General features: G+C 45.1%; 1 protein-coding gene across 2 annotated transcripts in view; it reads right to left on the bottom strand.

The window, feature by feature from the left end:
• Positions 1-18216, bottom strand: part of crim1 (cysteine rich transmembrane BMP regulator 1 (chordin-like)) — a 294476-nt gene that overhangs the window by 82746 nt on the left and 193514 nt on the right. For both annotated transcript variants that reach the window (XM_072512397.1, XM_072512408.1), the window contains one exon: positions 8029-8226. In XM_072512397.1, coding sequence (XP_072368498.1) covers positions 8029-8226 — 198 coding nt within the window. The remainder of the gene's footprint in view (positions 1-8028; positions 8227-18216) is intronic.

The raw sequence follows: 18216 nt of genomic DNA, 5'->3' as shown, positions 1-18216 counted from the left end.
CTGGATTCCTTCAAAGAGAAACTCTTAAATTGTCACGATTTCAGTTTGAGCGATAGAAGTCTAATGTCCTGAGGTTTCGGTCATGATCAGTAATTTCTTCCAGCCAGTAACTCCTGGATTAAGTGCTTAATAGTCAGTATTTCAGCTAAGATATCAAAAATGAATGGACAGAAATTAAGAGGATACTTAATAGCACTGCGGAACTTTTTCAGAATGTAAACTACAAGAACCAGCATTGAATCTCTCTGCCCCACTTGCTCTGGAATGCAGAGCTTTCAACTAAATATTTTATTAGTATTTGTCAATAAAACATGAATATGAAAATATAAGAATCCTTCAACTAATGAAAATAGCAAATCAAAATCCAGAAGCATTTTTAAATCTCTATCAGACGATTGCTGCCTGAATAACTACTCTCAATTTTGTAGATATTATAAGGCGGTAATAATGGCCGGGATTCTCTGAGCCTCCGTGACGCAATCGCGGTCAGCACGGGGGGGCGGAGAATGGGGCGTCAGACCCGCGATCGGGTCCGACGCCTTCCCGCGATTCTCGCCGCCAATCACGCGCGCACGGCCGACGTGGCGCCGGTCGGGGGCCACTGAAAGAGGCCCCCGTGGCGATTCTCCGCCGGCAACTGGCCGAGTTCCCGCCGGTGTGGTTCACTCATGGTTCCACCCTGCGAGCCCTCGGAGTGGCGGCTGCGGACACAATCCGCGGCCGCCCTGGTGGAGGGCGCGGGGGGGGGGGGGGGGGGGGGGGGCCATCACTGGGGGGGGGGGGGGGGGACTCCAGGACGGCCAAGCTCGCGATCGGGGGCCACCAATCGGCAGGCGCACGCGATCTGGGGGGGGGGGGGGGGGGGGCCTATACTGTTGGGGCCGGCCAGCTGTGTGGGTCCGCCATGTTGCGCGGCCAGAAGTGCAGGGCCCCATATCGGCAGCTGGAGCTGCTTGAACTACTCCGGGGCCCTGCTAACCCCCTTCAAAATGAAGAATCACTCTGGACTCTCTCCAGGAAAATCCAGAGTGATTTGCGCCCGTTTTCTTACGGGCGTGGGGACATAGCCCCATTATCAGAGAATTCTGCCCATTGACTTCAGTCAATGGTGTAAAAGTGATAATAACGAATAAGCCACTTAGACCTGGTTCAAGTTCCCCTTCCATTTGGAGATGTGTATTGGTAAGCTAATTCGATTATGGCCATTTAACAACACCGGAAGTTTGTTTTTTGGACATTTCAAATGCTCAGTCCATTAAATATAGTATTAAAAAATCCTTCCGAATCTTTGTTTTCCAATTCCTCCATGGCCTCATCCCTCCCTAGCTCTGTAATCTCTGCCAGTCCTTTCAAATATTCACACTCCTCTAATTCTGGCCTCGTGTGCATTCCCAATTATAATCACTCCATCGTTGGTGACCGGCCTTCACTTGGCTAGGCCTCAAGCTCGGGGATCTCCTCCCAATATCTCTCAATCTCGCTTTCCTCCTTTGAGGCATTTTTTAACATCTAGCTCTTTGACCGAGATTTGGACGATCTGACCTATTATCTCATTATGCGGCTCAGTGTCTGGGCAGTTCTATTATGTTAAAGGTGAGATATAAATATAGGTTGTTGTTGTCGAATCTGACCCAAATTGCAATCATCCTCGGAGAGTGGCTGCTGTGGGCAGTTCAAGATTTCGTTAGGCTTTTAAATCTTGTGAAAATGCCCTTGATTGAACAGGGGCTGGTTTAGCACAATGGGCTAAACATCTGGCTTGTAATGCAGAACAATGCCAGCAGCGTGGGTTCAATTCCCGTACCAGCCTCCCCGAACAGGTGTCGGAATGTGGTGACGAAGGGCTTTTCACAGTAACTTAACCTGTGATAATAAGCTACTATATTCTTATTTTCATGCTTTGTGTTGCAAATCGCAACTTTCCAACAGTATTTTTGGAGTGCGTTAGTTTCCTGCAATTTATTACATTAACACCTGTATTGTACAGCATCTTATCATGTAAAACATCTTGGAAGTGCCTCAAACAATGAATTACTTATGAAATGCCATGACTGATATGCAGCCAAACACCGCATGGTGACTCCCTACACACAGCAGCCGGGGGGTGAAGGGGTGTTAAACTAATCCTCTGAATGGCTTTTTAAGAGATCATCCTAAAAGGTTCAGATCCCTCAAGATAAAGGCTTGTCTCAGGCCCAAGCCAGCTCCAGGTTGAAGACCAAAAAGCAGTCGGTAAAACCTATCATGAAGAAAATTTCAGGAATTGCAAATACACAACGTTTACTTGGTGCAATGTAAGCAGTACCGCCTCACTAAACTGGACCGGAATGAGGACTGGCACCCAGGGAAACGGAGTAGCAGGTGACAGGCTAGGTGCACATGACCGATGCTTACTGGAACTTGGAAGCAGTTTGAAAGGTGTTTTAAAAAAACAACAACTTTTGGTGTATGCTTTACCGTTCATCTGCATCCTGTTGCAGTCCGACATCCAATTCATTTTTTTCCAATTAAGGGGCAATTTAGCGTGGCCAATACACCTACCCTGCACATCTTTGGGTTGTGAGGGCGAAACCCACACAGACACAGAGAAAATATGCAAACTCCACACGGACAGTGACCCAGGGTTGGGATCGAACCCGGGTCCTTGGTGCCGTGAGGCAGCAGTGCTAACCACTGCGCTACCTTGCTGCCCTTGTAAGGTGTTTTAAATGGTTCGGAGTTCATTACTTTGGGAATGAAGATGCTAATGAGTGATAATTTGCCTCAACCAATTTTGCCCTGAGGGAGTTTACCGGGTAAGACAATAAGGATAAAAGATCTTCACTTGAAGACAATTGTCACAAAAGATTTCTGTGATGAGCGATTTTGTATACGTTCGCTGAATTGAATTAGAAGAAAGGATATAAACGTGTGGCTCTCGTCTCGTTCAGAGTAGATGTATTTGCCTCAACTCCAGAAAATGTTTCTAAGATTGCACTGATTCCTAGAACTGACAGCTCAGAATTGCTCTTTTGTGTGTGAGTGTCTGCGTCGGCATTTGATCTCACTCAGAGCTCTGTTGTGTATTCCTCAGCATGTATCGGATGACATCAGGCACTCTGCTCTCAGAGACTACAAATAGAAATCTTAAAGCTCGAGATATCAACTCGCCGTGGGCAGATTGCAAAGCTGGGATGAGAATGGCATGGCCCATTCCGAACTCCTTCAAAGAATTTGGGCTGTGCTAACTTTGGATTTTTCCGGAGCTGGGTGTGCTTCTGCTGGGGAGGGGGCTTGGCTCAGGGAGGGGGCAGCCTTAAGACGCCTAGCTTTCTCTGCTACACATGACAGTCAAGTGGAGAACACTCACCCAAGCTCAGCTAAGGGAAGCAAGTTCATATTCAGGGCATCAAAGTCCCTCAACCATCATCGCTAAAAATAACAGAGAACATTACAGCGCAGTACAGGCCCTTCGGCCCTCGATGTTGCGCCGACCTGTGAAACCAATCTAAAGCCCATCTACACTATTCCCTTATCATCCATATGTCTATCCAATGACCATTTGAATGCCCTTAGTGTTGGCGAGTCCACTACTGTTGCAGGCAGGGCATTCCACGCCCTTACTACTCTCTGAGTAAAGAACCTACCTCTGACATCTGACTTATATCAATCTCCCCTCAATTTAAAGCTCTGTCCCCTCGTGCTAGACATCACCATCCGAGGAAAAAGGCTCTCACTGTCCACCCTATCCAATCCTCTGATTGTCTGGTCGTTATCATACTGCAGTTTGTGGGAGCTTGCTGTGTGCAGTTTGGCTGCCGTGTTTCCCACATTACAACAGGCTACACTTCACGAAAAGAACTTCATTGTCCGCACATCACTCTGGGTGGTCCTGAGAATGTCATCCTAGGATGTCGGGAAAAGCGCTATGTAAATGAAAGTCTTTCTTTCTGCAGCTGGGGTCACAGGAGAGTGTTATCCTTCCAGTGCTAAAACTGGATTCCTCCTGAACAGTGAATTATAGACTGACCTTCACTGGTTTACAAGCCCAGTACTCGTGGCTGTCTATCTGTGATGGGACACTTAACTACTGAAGATACCAAGATACTTGGCATTTTTATTCTGTGTGTAACACTACAGGAAGGAGCCTGACAAGTAACAAGTGGATCACTACCAGTGATGGTATTTACTCTCCATTATCATCATTGCCATTCTTCTCATTCGGGAGCCCAAGTCCAGTTTCTTCCATATTCTCATTCCCATTTACACACTATCTCGAGATCAAACGGCATGGGTTCCACAGTCAGTGATATTACGTCTACGCCTCAATGTTTACCCTTTTAGGCCCCTTTCACAATCTTAAAATCCTCCATCAGGCATGATTCTAGCAAATCCCTTCTGCACTTCCACAGTGCCTCCATATCATTTTCTTTATGGAAACCAGGAGCCAAGGGCGCAGGAGGTGTGTTTCGGTGCACAAATGGCAACATTTAAGATTTTCTTTGAGGGAATCCCAGTTTCCTCCACATTCCCGACCCTGTGCCATTTTTTTCTGGACATTTTGCAGTTCGGGAATGTTGAATGAAAACGCATGCTTGATGAGGAATCTGGAACATTCTGAACGATGTGAAGTCAAATGTCACTATTAGGTGCTGTATTGCAATGTGGATGTGGTTTTAATGCACTGATTCATCACAGGGATCTGTCCTTTACAGGTAAGTCGAGGCTTACACTGACCAGCTTTGTATGTTTGTTCACATGCATTACACTGCTTTTGCAACGGAGAAAGCACCATAGTACAGTGAAAAATATTACAACATGTCATGTCAGTCGGTGCTGTCACCTTTACTTCTGTGATTTAAATGGCGCGGGTGATTTAAAAAAAGAAGCTGGTTTTGAACCTGGAAAGAAATCTACACTCGAAGAACATCTAACCACCTGGTTCCTTACATTGATCGACAGCGTGGATGGGGAGGCAGGCCAGTGAGGAGGTTTAACATCTATCTGAGAGGGAGGGTGGGGCCTCAGTTCCATGCCTCATCCAAAAAGGCAGAACCTTTGACAGTGCAATGTTCCCTCAGTGCTGCACTAGAATGTCAGCCTAGACTATATACCCAAGACTCTTGAGCAGGGATGTGTTGCTGCAATTGTACAAGGCCTTGATGAGACCACACTTGGGGTATTGTGTGCAGTTTTGGTCTCCGTCTCTGAGGAAGGATGTTCTTGCTCTCGAGGGAGTGCGGCGAAGGTTTACCAGACTGATTCCAGGGATGGCGGGACTGCCATATGAGGAGAGATTGACTAGGTTGGGATTGTCCTTGCTGGAGTTCAGAAGAATGAGGGGGGATCTCATCGAGACTTCTAAAATTCTAACACGACGAGACAGGGTAGATGCAGGGAAGATGTTACCAATGATGGGTGTGTCCAGAATCTGGGATCACAGTCGGAGGATTCAAGGTAAACCATTTCGGACAGAGATAAGGAGACACTTCTTCACCCAAAGAGTGGTGAGCCTGTGGAATTCATTGCCACAGGAAGTAGTTGATGCTAAAACTTTGAATATATTCAAGAGGTGGCTGGATATAGGACTTGGGGAGAATGGGATCAAAGGCTATGGGGAGAAAGCAGGATTAGGCTATTGAGTTGGATGATCAGCCATGATCGTGATGAATGGCGGAGCAGCCCCGAAGGGTCAAAAGGCCTCCTCCTGCTCCTATCTTCTATGTAGGACACGATTCCGGATGGGGACAGTGGAAGGAAATCTGGTCCAATGCTTCAATACTTGGTAGATGCCGCAGGGCAGGAGGGCACAGGGTCAGGGCGGTGGACGGAAAGTTTAGGGCATATGCCAGGGAAGCGTTTATTTGCAAAGGAGAGCAGCGGATGGAGTAGGTTGCCATGAGGTTGTGGCTGAAGCCAGAACACTGCAGCCATTTACGAAAGATGCTGTAATGGGGAAGATATTTGGGTTGGTATGTTAGCAGGATGAAAGCAAAAGGGCTGCATGGAGGTCAAGTGGGCTGTTCGACCGCTTCATCTAAACCTTTCTCATGACATTTACAACACAAAGGAAGGATAGGGGATAGAATTATTGTCCTATCCTTAATTTACACTTCCATGTCTCCAGGCTCCTGTATGGATTAAACTGTACTGGAATTGGCATATTATACAGCAACATACCATGGACTACACATCAGAGGGATATATAAATCATCTGGTGCATATTAAGGGGAACAAATCAAGCTCTATATGTTAGTTTCCTTCACGATCCGCTGCCTCAAAGCACCCACCTGCCAGGCGCGAATTTGAAAATTTACTGTAAATGTTGTTGTAAGGTCCCTGTGAAAACATGCACATCATTCCAAAAATAACCTTCCATTGACCACATGCATTCCTCAGATTCCCGATTTCTCGCCTGAAACGAGGGGATTACATAAATTACTTAAAGCAGCTCTGTGTCAGGCTCCAGCAGTTTGGGGAGGGTGGTGTGTGCACGTGTTTGCTGTGTGCGTGTCTACATGTGCCTGTGTTTATGTGTGCATTTGTGTGTGAGATTGTATACATTGGTGTGTGTTTATGTGTGTGTGTATGTTAGTTTGTGCATGTGTGTGAAGTATTTCACAAGACAAAGCATCCCTCCTCCTAATCACTAGAGGGCTGATATTAACACCTCTCCCCTCCTACTGTAGCCCTCGTCCCGAATCTGAATGGGTGTGTGTGTAGCAAGGTGGCTGGCGGTGGTGGGGGAAGGGGGTGATGCGGGAGGGAGGTGTCAGTGGCTAAAATAGGGGACATATCCTTTTCCTCAGCTTGGAATCAATCCCTCAGTCAGGTGGTATTGTACATCCCAGGTTTCAGAGGGCGAGAGGATCTCGCCACATACAAAGCACCATAAAGAGTTTGAGCTCTGACTGTATTTCAGATCCAAGGCCATTCTGACGCAGTGTGTTCAGTGTCCGGTGCGGACCCCATCAGGTGCCCAGGGTCAGAAGGGCAGGATGGTAAGTCATTTTAATTTTCTCAAGGTTTCCTTGTGCGCCGGATGGAGCATGATTAACTACTCAGGATGACATGGGGAAACCTGGGAACTCCCCTGCCATTGGCTTCCCACCAACCTCGTCCAACAGGATCCAATCCCCCCCTCTCCCCACCTCAGCCTGAGACAATTCCCTGGCAGCCTCCTGCCACGCTCCAGATCATTGCTGGCTGGGTTCTGGCAGGGGCCACACTCGGGCAACGGACACTGGGAGCAGGCATTAAAACGATCTCTGACATCACATCGATGAGTCAAGGCTAGTGGTCAGGCCCCAGGTTGGAATTTGGGTTGGAGGAAACTGACGGACATTTTTTACATGGCCACTGGTGGCAATATGCCACGGCTGGATGTCAGTATCAACGAAGGTCACTCTTTGTATCTTTGAGGGCGAAGGGGGGGGGGGGGGGAAAGAGTAGGTGCTGCACGGAAGCATCATCCTGAAGGGTTTCACACTCACGCCTAGCAGATTGGGTTAAAGAACGCTAACCCCTGATGTCCCAGCTTCTCTTTGCTGTCACACCTCTTACCTCTGATGGAAGGGCTGGTCCAAAAGGAAACTCGGGATTCCCTGCATGGTCTCTCTCTCTCTCTTAGCCACACTGCAGGGGCACGGTGGTGGTGGTGGGAGGAGAGAAGAGACCTGGAGCCCGCCGATGGTGTGCAGGTTGTGCCTCTTGTATTGAATGTGCCCGATTGAAGCGCATCTGGGCACAGGAGGCTCCTCACCATAATAAAAGGCCATGAAGCCCAACGCAAAGCTTATGTATTTGATGAAAAGCATTCTGGTTTCCAGGAATAATCATTAACTCGACTGGAGAAGTAGAATATTAATTCCACACAATGCTATCAATTAGCATATTATACATTGTGTCCTTTCATTGCCCCTCACTGAATTGCTGTCCCCTGAACATGCACGACCACAATTTTCTTTTTGACTTGAGCATGTTTCGATCAGGATTTTTACTTGCTGTGAATTAATGTGTTTGAATGCTCAATTTGACAAGTTTCCCTACCTTCGCACACAGGGCAGCACTCGCCAGGAATCTTCACCGGGTTCAAGCAGCTTTGGCCACAGGCTGTGGCCATGCAGTGGGGCTCGCCATTGATACACTGGCAGAAGGTGCAATCGTCCTCACGCCACCTGTCCCCGTGCGCGCGGATCTGCCCGTTGGCATAACACCCAGCAGGATTGTGGATGGGATATATGGGATCTGTTGATGGAAAAGGCAACACAGTTAAGAGGCTGCGATTGTGGCAATTGTACTCAGAGTAAAGGCAGAGTAAGACAGACACAGACATACATAGAAGATAGGAGCAGGAGGAGACCTTTTGGCCCTTCGAGCCTGCTCCGCCATTCATCACGATCATGGCTCATCATCCAACTCAATTGCCTAATCCTGCTTTCTCCCCATAGCCTTTGATCCCATTCTCCCCAAGTGCTATATCTAGCGTCTTGAATATATTCAAAGTTTTAGCATCACCTACTTCCTGTGGTAATGAATTCCACAGGCTCACCACTCTTTGTGTGAAGAAATGTCTCCTTATCTCTGTCCGAAATGGTTTACCCTGAATCCTCAGACTGTGACTCCAGGGGCGGGATTCTCCGACCCCCCCCCGCCGGGTCGGAGAATCGCCGGGGGCTGGCGTGAATCCCGCCCCCGCCGGTTGCCGAATTCTCCGGCACCGGATATTCGGCGGGGGTGGGAATCGCGGTGCGCCAGTTGGCGGCCCCCCCCCCCCCAGCGATTCTCCGGCCCGAAGTCCCGCTGCTGGAATGCCTGTCCCGCCGGCGAGAATCAAACCACCTCTCTTACCGGCGGGACAAGGTGGCACGGGCGGGCTCCGGGGTCCTGGGGGGGGGGGCGCGGGGCGATCTGGCCCCAGGGGGGTGCCCCCACGGTGGCCTGGCCCGCGATTGGCCTGTGCCGTGGGGGCACTCTTTTCCTTCCGCCTTCGCCATGGTCTCCACTATGGCGGAGGTGGAAGAGACCCCCTCCACTGCGCATGCGCGGGGATGCCGTGAGCGGCAACTGACGATCCCGCGCATGCGTCGCACGGCAAAGTCATTTCCACGCCAGCTGGCGGGGCGGAAATCAGTCCGGCGCGGGCCTAGCCCCTCAAGGTGAGGGCTCAGCCCCTCAAGATGTGGAGAATTGCGCACCTTTGGGGCGGCGCGTTGCCGGACTGATTCGCGCTGTTTGTGGTGCCGGTCGGCGGACATCGCGCCGATTGCGGAGAATCCCGCCCCAGTAATATATATTGTGAATAGCTGGGGTGACAGCACCAATCCCTGTGGTACCCCACTAGTTACTGCCTGCCAATTTGAAAAGGACCCATTAATCCCTACTCTTTGTTTCCTCTCTGCCAACCAGTTTTCTATCCACCTCAATATATTTCCCCCTATCCCACGTGCTTTAATTTTGCAAAATAATCTCTTAAGCGGGACTTTGTCAAACGCCTTCTGAAAGTACAAATATACCACATCGACTGGCTCCCCCTTGTCGACTGCACTGGTTACCTCTTCAAAGAATTCCAACAGATTTGTCAAGCATGATTTTCCCTTCATAAATCCATGCTGACTCTGACTGATCCTGCCACTGCTTTCTAAATGTGCCGCTATGAAGTCCTTGATAATGGATTCAAGCATGTTCCCCACTAGCGAAGGGATAGGCTGGCACACAGGACGGGGAAAGATACACAGGAGAAACAGGCACACGCGCGAGGGAGATTTTCATACGCCAGCAACAGACAGGCATACACAGACATGACTCGTGAAGGAGACATATACGGGTGGGCTATCACGAGAGAGAAATACATGCAAAACACACAAACATATCTGTGAGTCACAGATGCATGTAAACATGGTGCTAGCTGTAGTAGAGAGCCACAACCGACTGATGGATACAGTATTCAATATGACAAGAATAAGACATTGTATTTACATAATAATTTGTGAATTGAACTTGCTGATTGTCCTTCGCATTGCTCAGGTTCAGACAAATCCATGGAAAGAACCGCACAACATTTCCAGCAGCATTATTGGTCTAGAGTAATATACCAGTGTTATCTATAAAGACAGGTCCATCAACTAACTTATACAGCACATTCTACATCTCCCGTGTGATACAGCACTGTCTACATCTCCTCTTTAATACAGCACTGTCTACATCTCCTTTATAATACAGCACTGTCTACATCTCCTTCATAATTACAGCACTGTCTGCATCTCCTGTGTAAGACAGCACTGTCTACATCTCCTTTATAATACAGCACTGTCTACATCTCCTGTGTAATACAGCACTGTCTACATCTCCTGTGTAATACAGCACTGTCTACATTTCCTTTATAATACAGCACTGTCTACATCACCTTTATACTACAGCACTGTCTACATCTCCTTCATAATTACAGCACTGTCTGCATCTCCTGTGTAATACAGCACTGTCTACATCTCCTTTATAATACTGCACTGTCTACATCACCTTTATAATTACAGCACTGTCTACATCTCCTTTATAATACAGCACTGTCTACATCACCTTTATAATACAGCACTGTCTACATCTCCTGTGTAATACAGCACTGTCTTCATCTCCTTTATAATACAGCACTGTCTACATCTCCTTTATAATTACAGCACTGTCTGCATCTCCTTTATAATACAGCACTGTCTACATCGCCTTTATAATACAACACTGTCTACAACGCCTTTATACTACAGCACTGTCTACATCTCCTTTATAATTACAGCACTGTCTACATCTCCTGTGTAATACAGCACTGTCTACATCACCTTTATAATACAGCACTGTCTACATCTCCTTTATAATACAGCACTGTCTACATCGCCTTTATAATACAACACTGTCTACATCGCCTTTATAACACAGCACTGTCTACATCACCTTTATAATACAGCACGGTCTACATCGCCTTTATAATACAGCACTGTCTGCATCACCTTTATAATTACAGCACTGTCTACATCTCCTATATAATACAGCACTGTCTACATCACCTTTATAATTACAGCACTGTCTACATCTCCTTTATAATACAGCACTGTCTACATCACCTTTATAATTACAGCACTGTCTGCATCTCCTTTATAATACAGCACTGTCTGCATCACCTTTATAATTACAGCACTGTCTACATCTCCTATATAATACAGCACTGTCTACATCACCTTTATAATTACAGCACTGTCTACATCTCCTTTATAATACAGCACTGTCTACATCACCTTTATAATTACAGCACTGTCTACATCTCCTTTATAATACAGCACTGTCTACATCTCCTTTATAATACAGCACTGTCTACATCTCCTGTGTAATACAGCACTGTCTACATCTCCTTTATAATACAGCACTGTCTACATCTCCTGTGTAATACAGCACTGTCTACATCTCCTGTGTAATACAGCACTGTCTACATCACCTTTATAATACAGCACTGTCTACATCTCCTTTATAATACAGCACTGTCTACATCTCCTGTGTAATACAGCACTGTCTACATCTCCTTTATAATACAGCACTGTCTACATCTCCTGTGTAATACAGCACTGTCTACATCTCCTTTATAATACAGCACTGTCTACATCTCCTGTGTAATACAGCACTGTCTACATCTCCTTTATAATACAGCACTGTCTACATCTCCTTTATAATACAGCACTGTCTACATCTCCTTTATAATACAGCACTGTCTACATCTCCTGTGTAATACAGCACTGTCTACATCTCCTTTATAATACAGCACTGTCTACATCTCCTGTGTAATACAGCACTGTCTACATCTCCTGTGTAATACAGCACTGTCTACATCACCTTTATAATACAGCACTGTCTACATCACCTTTATAATACAGCACTGTCTACATCTCCTGTGTAATACAGCACTGTCTACATCACCTTTATAATTACAGCACTGTCTGCATCTCCTGTGTAATACAGCACTGTCTACATCACCTTTATAATACAGCACAGTCTACATCACCTCTATAATACAGCACTGTCTACATCTCCTTTATAATACAGCACTGTCTACATCTCCTTTATAATACAGCACTGTCTACATCTCCTGTGTAATACAGCACTGTCTACATCTCCTGTGTAATACAGCACTGTCTACATCACCTTTATAATACAGCCCTGTCTACATCTCCTGTGTAATACAGCACTGTCTACATCTCCTGTGTAATACAGCACTGTCTACATCTCCTTTATAATACAGCACTGTCTACATCTCCTGTGTAATACAGCACTGTCTACATCTCCTGTGTAATACAGCACTGTCTACATCACCTTTATAATACAGCACTGTCTACATCACCTTTATAATACAGCACTGTCTACATCTCCTGTGTAATACAGCACTGTCTACATCACCTTTATAATTACAGCACTGTCTGCATCTCCTGTGTAATACAGCACTGTCTACATCACCTTTATAATACAGCACAGTCTACATCACCTTTATCATACAGCACTGTCTACATCTCCTTTATAATACAGCACAGTCTACATCTCCTTTATAATACAGCACAGTCTACATCACCTTTATAATACAGCACAGTCTACATCTCCTGTGTAATACAGCACTGTCTACATCTCCTTTATAATACAGCACAGTCTACATCTCCTGTGTAATACAGCACTGTCTACATCACCTTTATAATACAGCACAGTCTACATCTCCTTTATAATACAGCACTGTCTACATCTCCTGTATAATACAACACTGTCTACATCTCCTTTATAATACAGCACTGTCTACATCTCCTTCATAATACAGCACTGTCTACATCTCCTTTATAATACAGCACAGTCTACATCACCTTTATCATACAGCACTGTCTACATCTCCTTTATAATACAGCACTGTCTACATCTCCTTTATAATACAGCACAGTCTACATCACCTTTATCATACAGCACTGTCTACATCTCCTTTATAATACAACACTGTCTACATCTCCTTTATAATACTGCACTGTCTACATCTCCTTTATAATACAACACTGTCTACATCTCCTTTATAATACTGCACTGTCTACATCTCCTTTATAATACAGCACAGTCTACATCACCTCTATAATTCAGCACTGTCTACATCTCCTTTATAATACAGCACAGTCTACATCACCTTTATAATTATAGCACTGCCTGCCTCTCCTGTGTAATACAGCACTGTCTACATGTCCTTTATAATACAGCACTGTCTACATCTCCTTTATAATACAGCACTGTCTACATCTCCTTTATAATACAGCACTGTCTACATCACCTTTATAATACAGCACTGTCTACATCTCCTTTATAATACAGCACTGTCTACATCTCCTAAATAATACAGCACTGTCTACATCAACTTTATAATACAGCCCTGTCTACATCTCCTTTATAATACAGCACTGTCTACATCTCCTTTATAGAACATATAGAACATAGAACAATACAGCGCAGTACAGGCCCTTCGGCCCACGATGTTGCACCGAAACAAAAGCCATCTAACCTACACTATGCCATTATCATCCATATGTTTATCCAATAAACTTTTAAATGCCCTCAATGTTGGCGAGTTCACTACTGTAGCAGGTAGGGCATTCCACGGCCTCACTACTCTTTGCGTAAAGAACCTACCTCTGACCTCTGTCCTATATCTATTACCCCTCAGTTTAAAGTTATGTCCCCTCGTGCCAGCCATATCCATCCGCGGGAGAAGGCTCTCACTGTCCACCCTATCCAACCCCCTGATCATTTTGTATGCCTCTATTAAGTCTCCTCTTAACCTTCTTCTCTCCAACGAAAACAACCTCAAGTCCGTCAGCCTTTCCTCATAAGATTTTCCCTCCATACCAGGCAACATCCTGGTAAATCTCCTCTGCACCCGCTCCAAAGCCTCCACGTCCTTCCTATAATGCGGTGACCAGAACTGTACGCAATACTCCAAATGCGGCCGGACCAGTGTTCTGTACAGCTGCAACATGACCTCCCGACTCCGGAACTCAATCCCTCTACCAATAAAGGCCAACACTCCATAGGCCTTCTTCACAACCCTATCAACCTGGGTGGCAACTTTCAGGGATCTATGTACATGGACACCTAGATCCCTCTGCTCAGCCACACTTTCAAGAACTTTACCATTAGCCAAATATTCCGCATTCCTGTTATTCCTTCCAAAGTGAATCACCTCACACTTCTCTACATTAAACTCCATTTGCCACCTCTCAGCCCAGCTCTGCAGCTTATCTATATCCCTCTGTAACCTGCTACATCCTTCCACACTATCGACAACACCACCGACTTTAGTATCGTCTGCAAATTTACTCACCCACCCTTCTGCGCCTTCCTCTAGGTCATTGATAAAAATGACAAACAGCAACGGCCCCAGAACAGATCCTTGTGGTACTCCACTTGTGACTGTACTCCATTCTGAACATTTCCCATCAACCACCACCCTCTATCTTCTTTCAGCTAGCCAATTTCTGATCCACATCTCTAAATCACCCTCAATCCCCAGCCTCCGTATTTTTTGCAATAGCCTACCGTGGGGAACCTTATCAAACGCTTTGCTGAAATCCATATACACCACATCAACTGCTCTACCCTCGTCTACCTGTTCAGTCACCTTCTCAAAGAACTCAATAAGGTTTGTGAGGCATGACCTACCCTTCACAAAGCCATGCTGACTATCCCTGATCATATTATTCCTATCTAGATGATTATAAATCTTGTCCCTTATAATCCCCTCCAAGACTTTACCCACTACAGACGTGAGGCTCACCGGTCTATAGTTGCCGGGGTTGTCTCTGCTCCCCTTTTTGAACAAAGGGACCACATTTGCTGTCCTCCAGTCCTCTGGCACTATTCCTGTAGCCAATGATGACATAAAAATCAAAGCCAAAGGTCCAGCAATCTCTTCCCTGGCCTCCCATAGAATCCTAGGATAAATCCCATCAGGTCCCGGGGACTTATCTATTTTCAGCCTGTCCAGAATTGCCAACACCTCTTCCCTACGTACCTCAATGCCATCTATTCTATTAGCCTGGGGCTCAGCATTCTCCTCCACAACATTATCTTTTTCCTGAGTGAATACTGACGAAAAATATTCATTTAGTATCTCGCCTATCTCTTCAGACTCCACACACAATTTCCCATCCCTGTCCTTGACTGGTCCTACTCTTTCCCTAGTCATTCGCTTATTCCTGACATACCTATAGAAAGCTTTTGGGTTTTCCTTGATCCTTCCTGCCAAATACTTCTCATGTCCCCTCCTTGCTCGTCTTAGCTCTCTCTTTAGATCCTTCCTCGCTACCTTGTAACTATCCATCGCCCCAACCGAAACTTCACACTTCATCTTCACATAGGCCTTCTTCTTCCTCTTAACAAGAGATTCCACTTCCTTGGTAAACCACGGTTCCCTCGCTCGACGCCTTCCTCCCTGTCTGACCGGTACATACTTATCAAGAACACGCAGTAGCTGATCCTTGAACAAGCCCCACTTATCCAGTGTGCCCAACACTTGCAGCCTACTTCTCCACCTTATCCCCCCAAGTCACGTCTAATGGCATCATAATTGCCCTTCCCCCAGCTATAACTCTTGCCCTGCGGTGTATACTTATCCCTTTCCATCATTAACGTAAACGTCACCGAATTGTGGTCACTGTCCCCAAAGTGCTCTCCTACCTCCAAATCCAACACCTGGCCTGGTTCATTACCCAAAACCAAATCCAACGTGGCCTCGCCTCTTGTTGGCCTGTCAACATATTGTTTCAGGAAACCCTCCTGCACACACTGTACAAAAAACGACCCATCTATTGTACTCGAACTATATATTTTCCAGTTAATATTTGGAAAGTTAAAGTCTCCCATAATAACTACCCTGTTACTTTCGCTCATATCCAGAATCATCTTCGCCATCCTTTCCTCTACATCCCTAGAACTATTAGGAGGCCTATAATACAGCACTGTCTACATCACCTTTATAATACAGCACTGTCTACATCACCTTTATAATACAGCACTGTCTACATCACCTTTATAATACAGCACTGTCTACATCTCCTGTATAATATAGCACTGTCTACATCTCCTTCATAATACAGCACTGTCTACATCTCCTGTGTAATACAGCCCTGTCTACATCGCCTTTATAATACAGCACTGTCTACATCTCCTATATAATACAGCACTGTCTACATCACCTTTATAATACAGCACTGTCTACATCACCTGTATAATACACACTGTCTGCATCTCCTGTATAATACAGCACTGTCCAGATCACCTTTATAATACAGCACTGTCTACATCACCTTTATAATACAGCACTCTCCAGATCACCTTTACAATACAGCACTGTCTGCATCTCCTGTATAATACAGCACTGTCCAGATCACCTTTATGATACAGCACTGTCTACATCACCTGTATAATACAGCACTGTCTGCATCTCCTTTATAATACAGCACTCTCCAGATCACCTTTACAATACAGCACTGTCTGCATCTCCTGTATAATACAGCACTCTCCAGATCACCTTTATAATACAGCACTGTCTGCATCTCCTTTATAATACAGCACTCTCCAGATCACCTTTACAATACAGCACTGTCTGCATCTCCTGTATAATACAGCACTCTCCAGATCACCTTTACAATACAGCACTGTCTGCATCTCCTGTATAATACAGCACTGTCCAGATCACCTTTCTAATACAGCACTGTCTACATCACCTTTCTAATACAGCACTGTCTACATCTCCTTTATAATACAACACTGTCCAGATCACCTTTATAATACAGCACTGTCTACATCTCCTTTATAATACAGCACTGTCTACATCTCCTTTATAATACAACACTGTCTACATCGCCTTTATAATACAGCACTGTCTACATCGCCTTTATAATACAGCACTGTCTACATCTCCTATATAATACAGCACTGTCTACATCTCCTTTATAATACAGCACTGTCTACATCTCCTTTATAATACAGCACTGTCTACATCACCTTTATACTACAGCACTGTCTACATCTCCTATATAATACAGCACTGTCTACATCACCTTTATAATACAGCACTGTCAAGAACACCTTTATAATACAGCACTGTCTACATCTCCTTTATCATACAGCCCTGTCTACATCACCTTTATAATACAGCACTGTCTACATCTCCTTTATAATACAGCACTGTCTACATCTCCTTTATAATATAGCACTGTCTACATCTCCTTCATAATATAGCACTGTCTACATCTCCTGTGTAATACAGCCCTGTCTACATCGCCTTTATAATACAGCACTGTCTACATCGCCTTTATAATACAGCACTGTCTACATCTCCTTTATAATATAGCACTGTCTACATCTCCTTCATAATATAGCACTGTCTACATCTCCTGTGTAATACAGCACTGTCTACATCGCCTTTATAATACAGCACTGTCTTCATCACCTTTATAATACAGCACTGTCTACATCACCTTTATCATACAGCCCTGTCTACATCACCTTTATAATACAGCACTGTCTACATCTCCTTTATAATACAGCACTGTCTACATCTCCTTTATAATATAGCACTGTCTACATCTCCTTCATAATATAGCACTGTCTACATCTCCTGTGTAATACAGCCCTGTCTACATCGCCTTTATAATACAGCACTGTCTACATCTCCTTTATAATACAGCACTGTCTACATCTCCTTTATAATACAGCACTGTCTACATCTCCTTCATAATATAGCACTGTCTACATCTCCTGTGTAATACAGCCCTGTCTACATCTCCTTTATAATACAGCACTGTCTACATCTCCTTTATAATACAGCACTGTCTACATCGCCTTTATAATACAGCACTGTCTACATCTCCTATATAATACAGCACTGTCTACATCTCCTTTATAATACAGCACTGTCTACATCTCCTTTATAATACAGCACTGTCTACATCACCTTTATACTACAGCACTGTCTACATCTCCTATATAATACAGCACTGTCTACATCTCCTTTATAATACAGCACTGTCTACATCTCCTATATAATACAGCACTGTCTACATCTCCTTTATACTACAGCACTGTCTACATCTCCTATATAATACAGCACTGTCTACATCACCTTTATAATACAGCACTGTCAAGAACACCTTTATAATACAGCACTGTCTACATCAC

Source organism: Scyliorhinus torazame, chromosome 1 (assembly GCF_047496885.1).
Source record: "Scyliorhinus torazame isolate Kashiwa2021f chromosome 1, sScyTor2.1, whole genome shotgun sequence".
NCBI classification, from domain to species: domain Eukaryota; kingdom Metazoa; phylum Chordata; class Chondrichthyes; order Carcharhiniformes; family Scyliorhinidae; genus Scyliorhinus; species Scyliorhinus torazame.
Note: the sequence above shows the minus strand (reverse complement) of the source record. Positions and strands in the feature narration are given on the sequence as shown.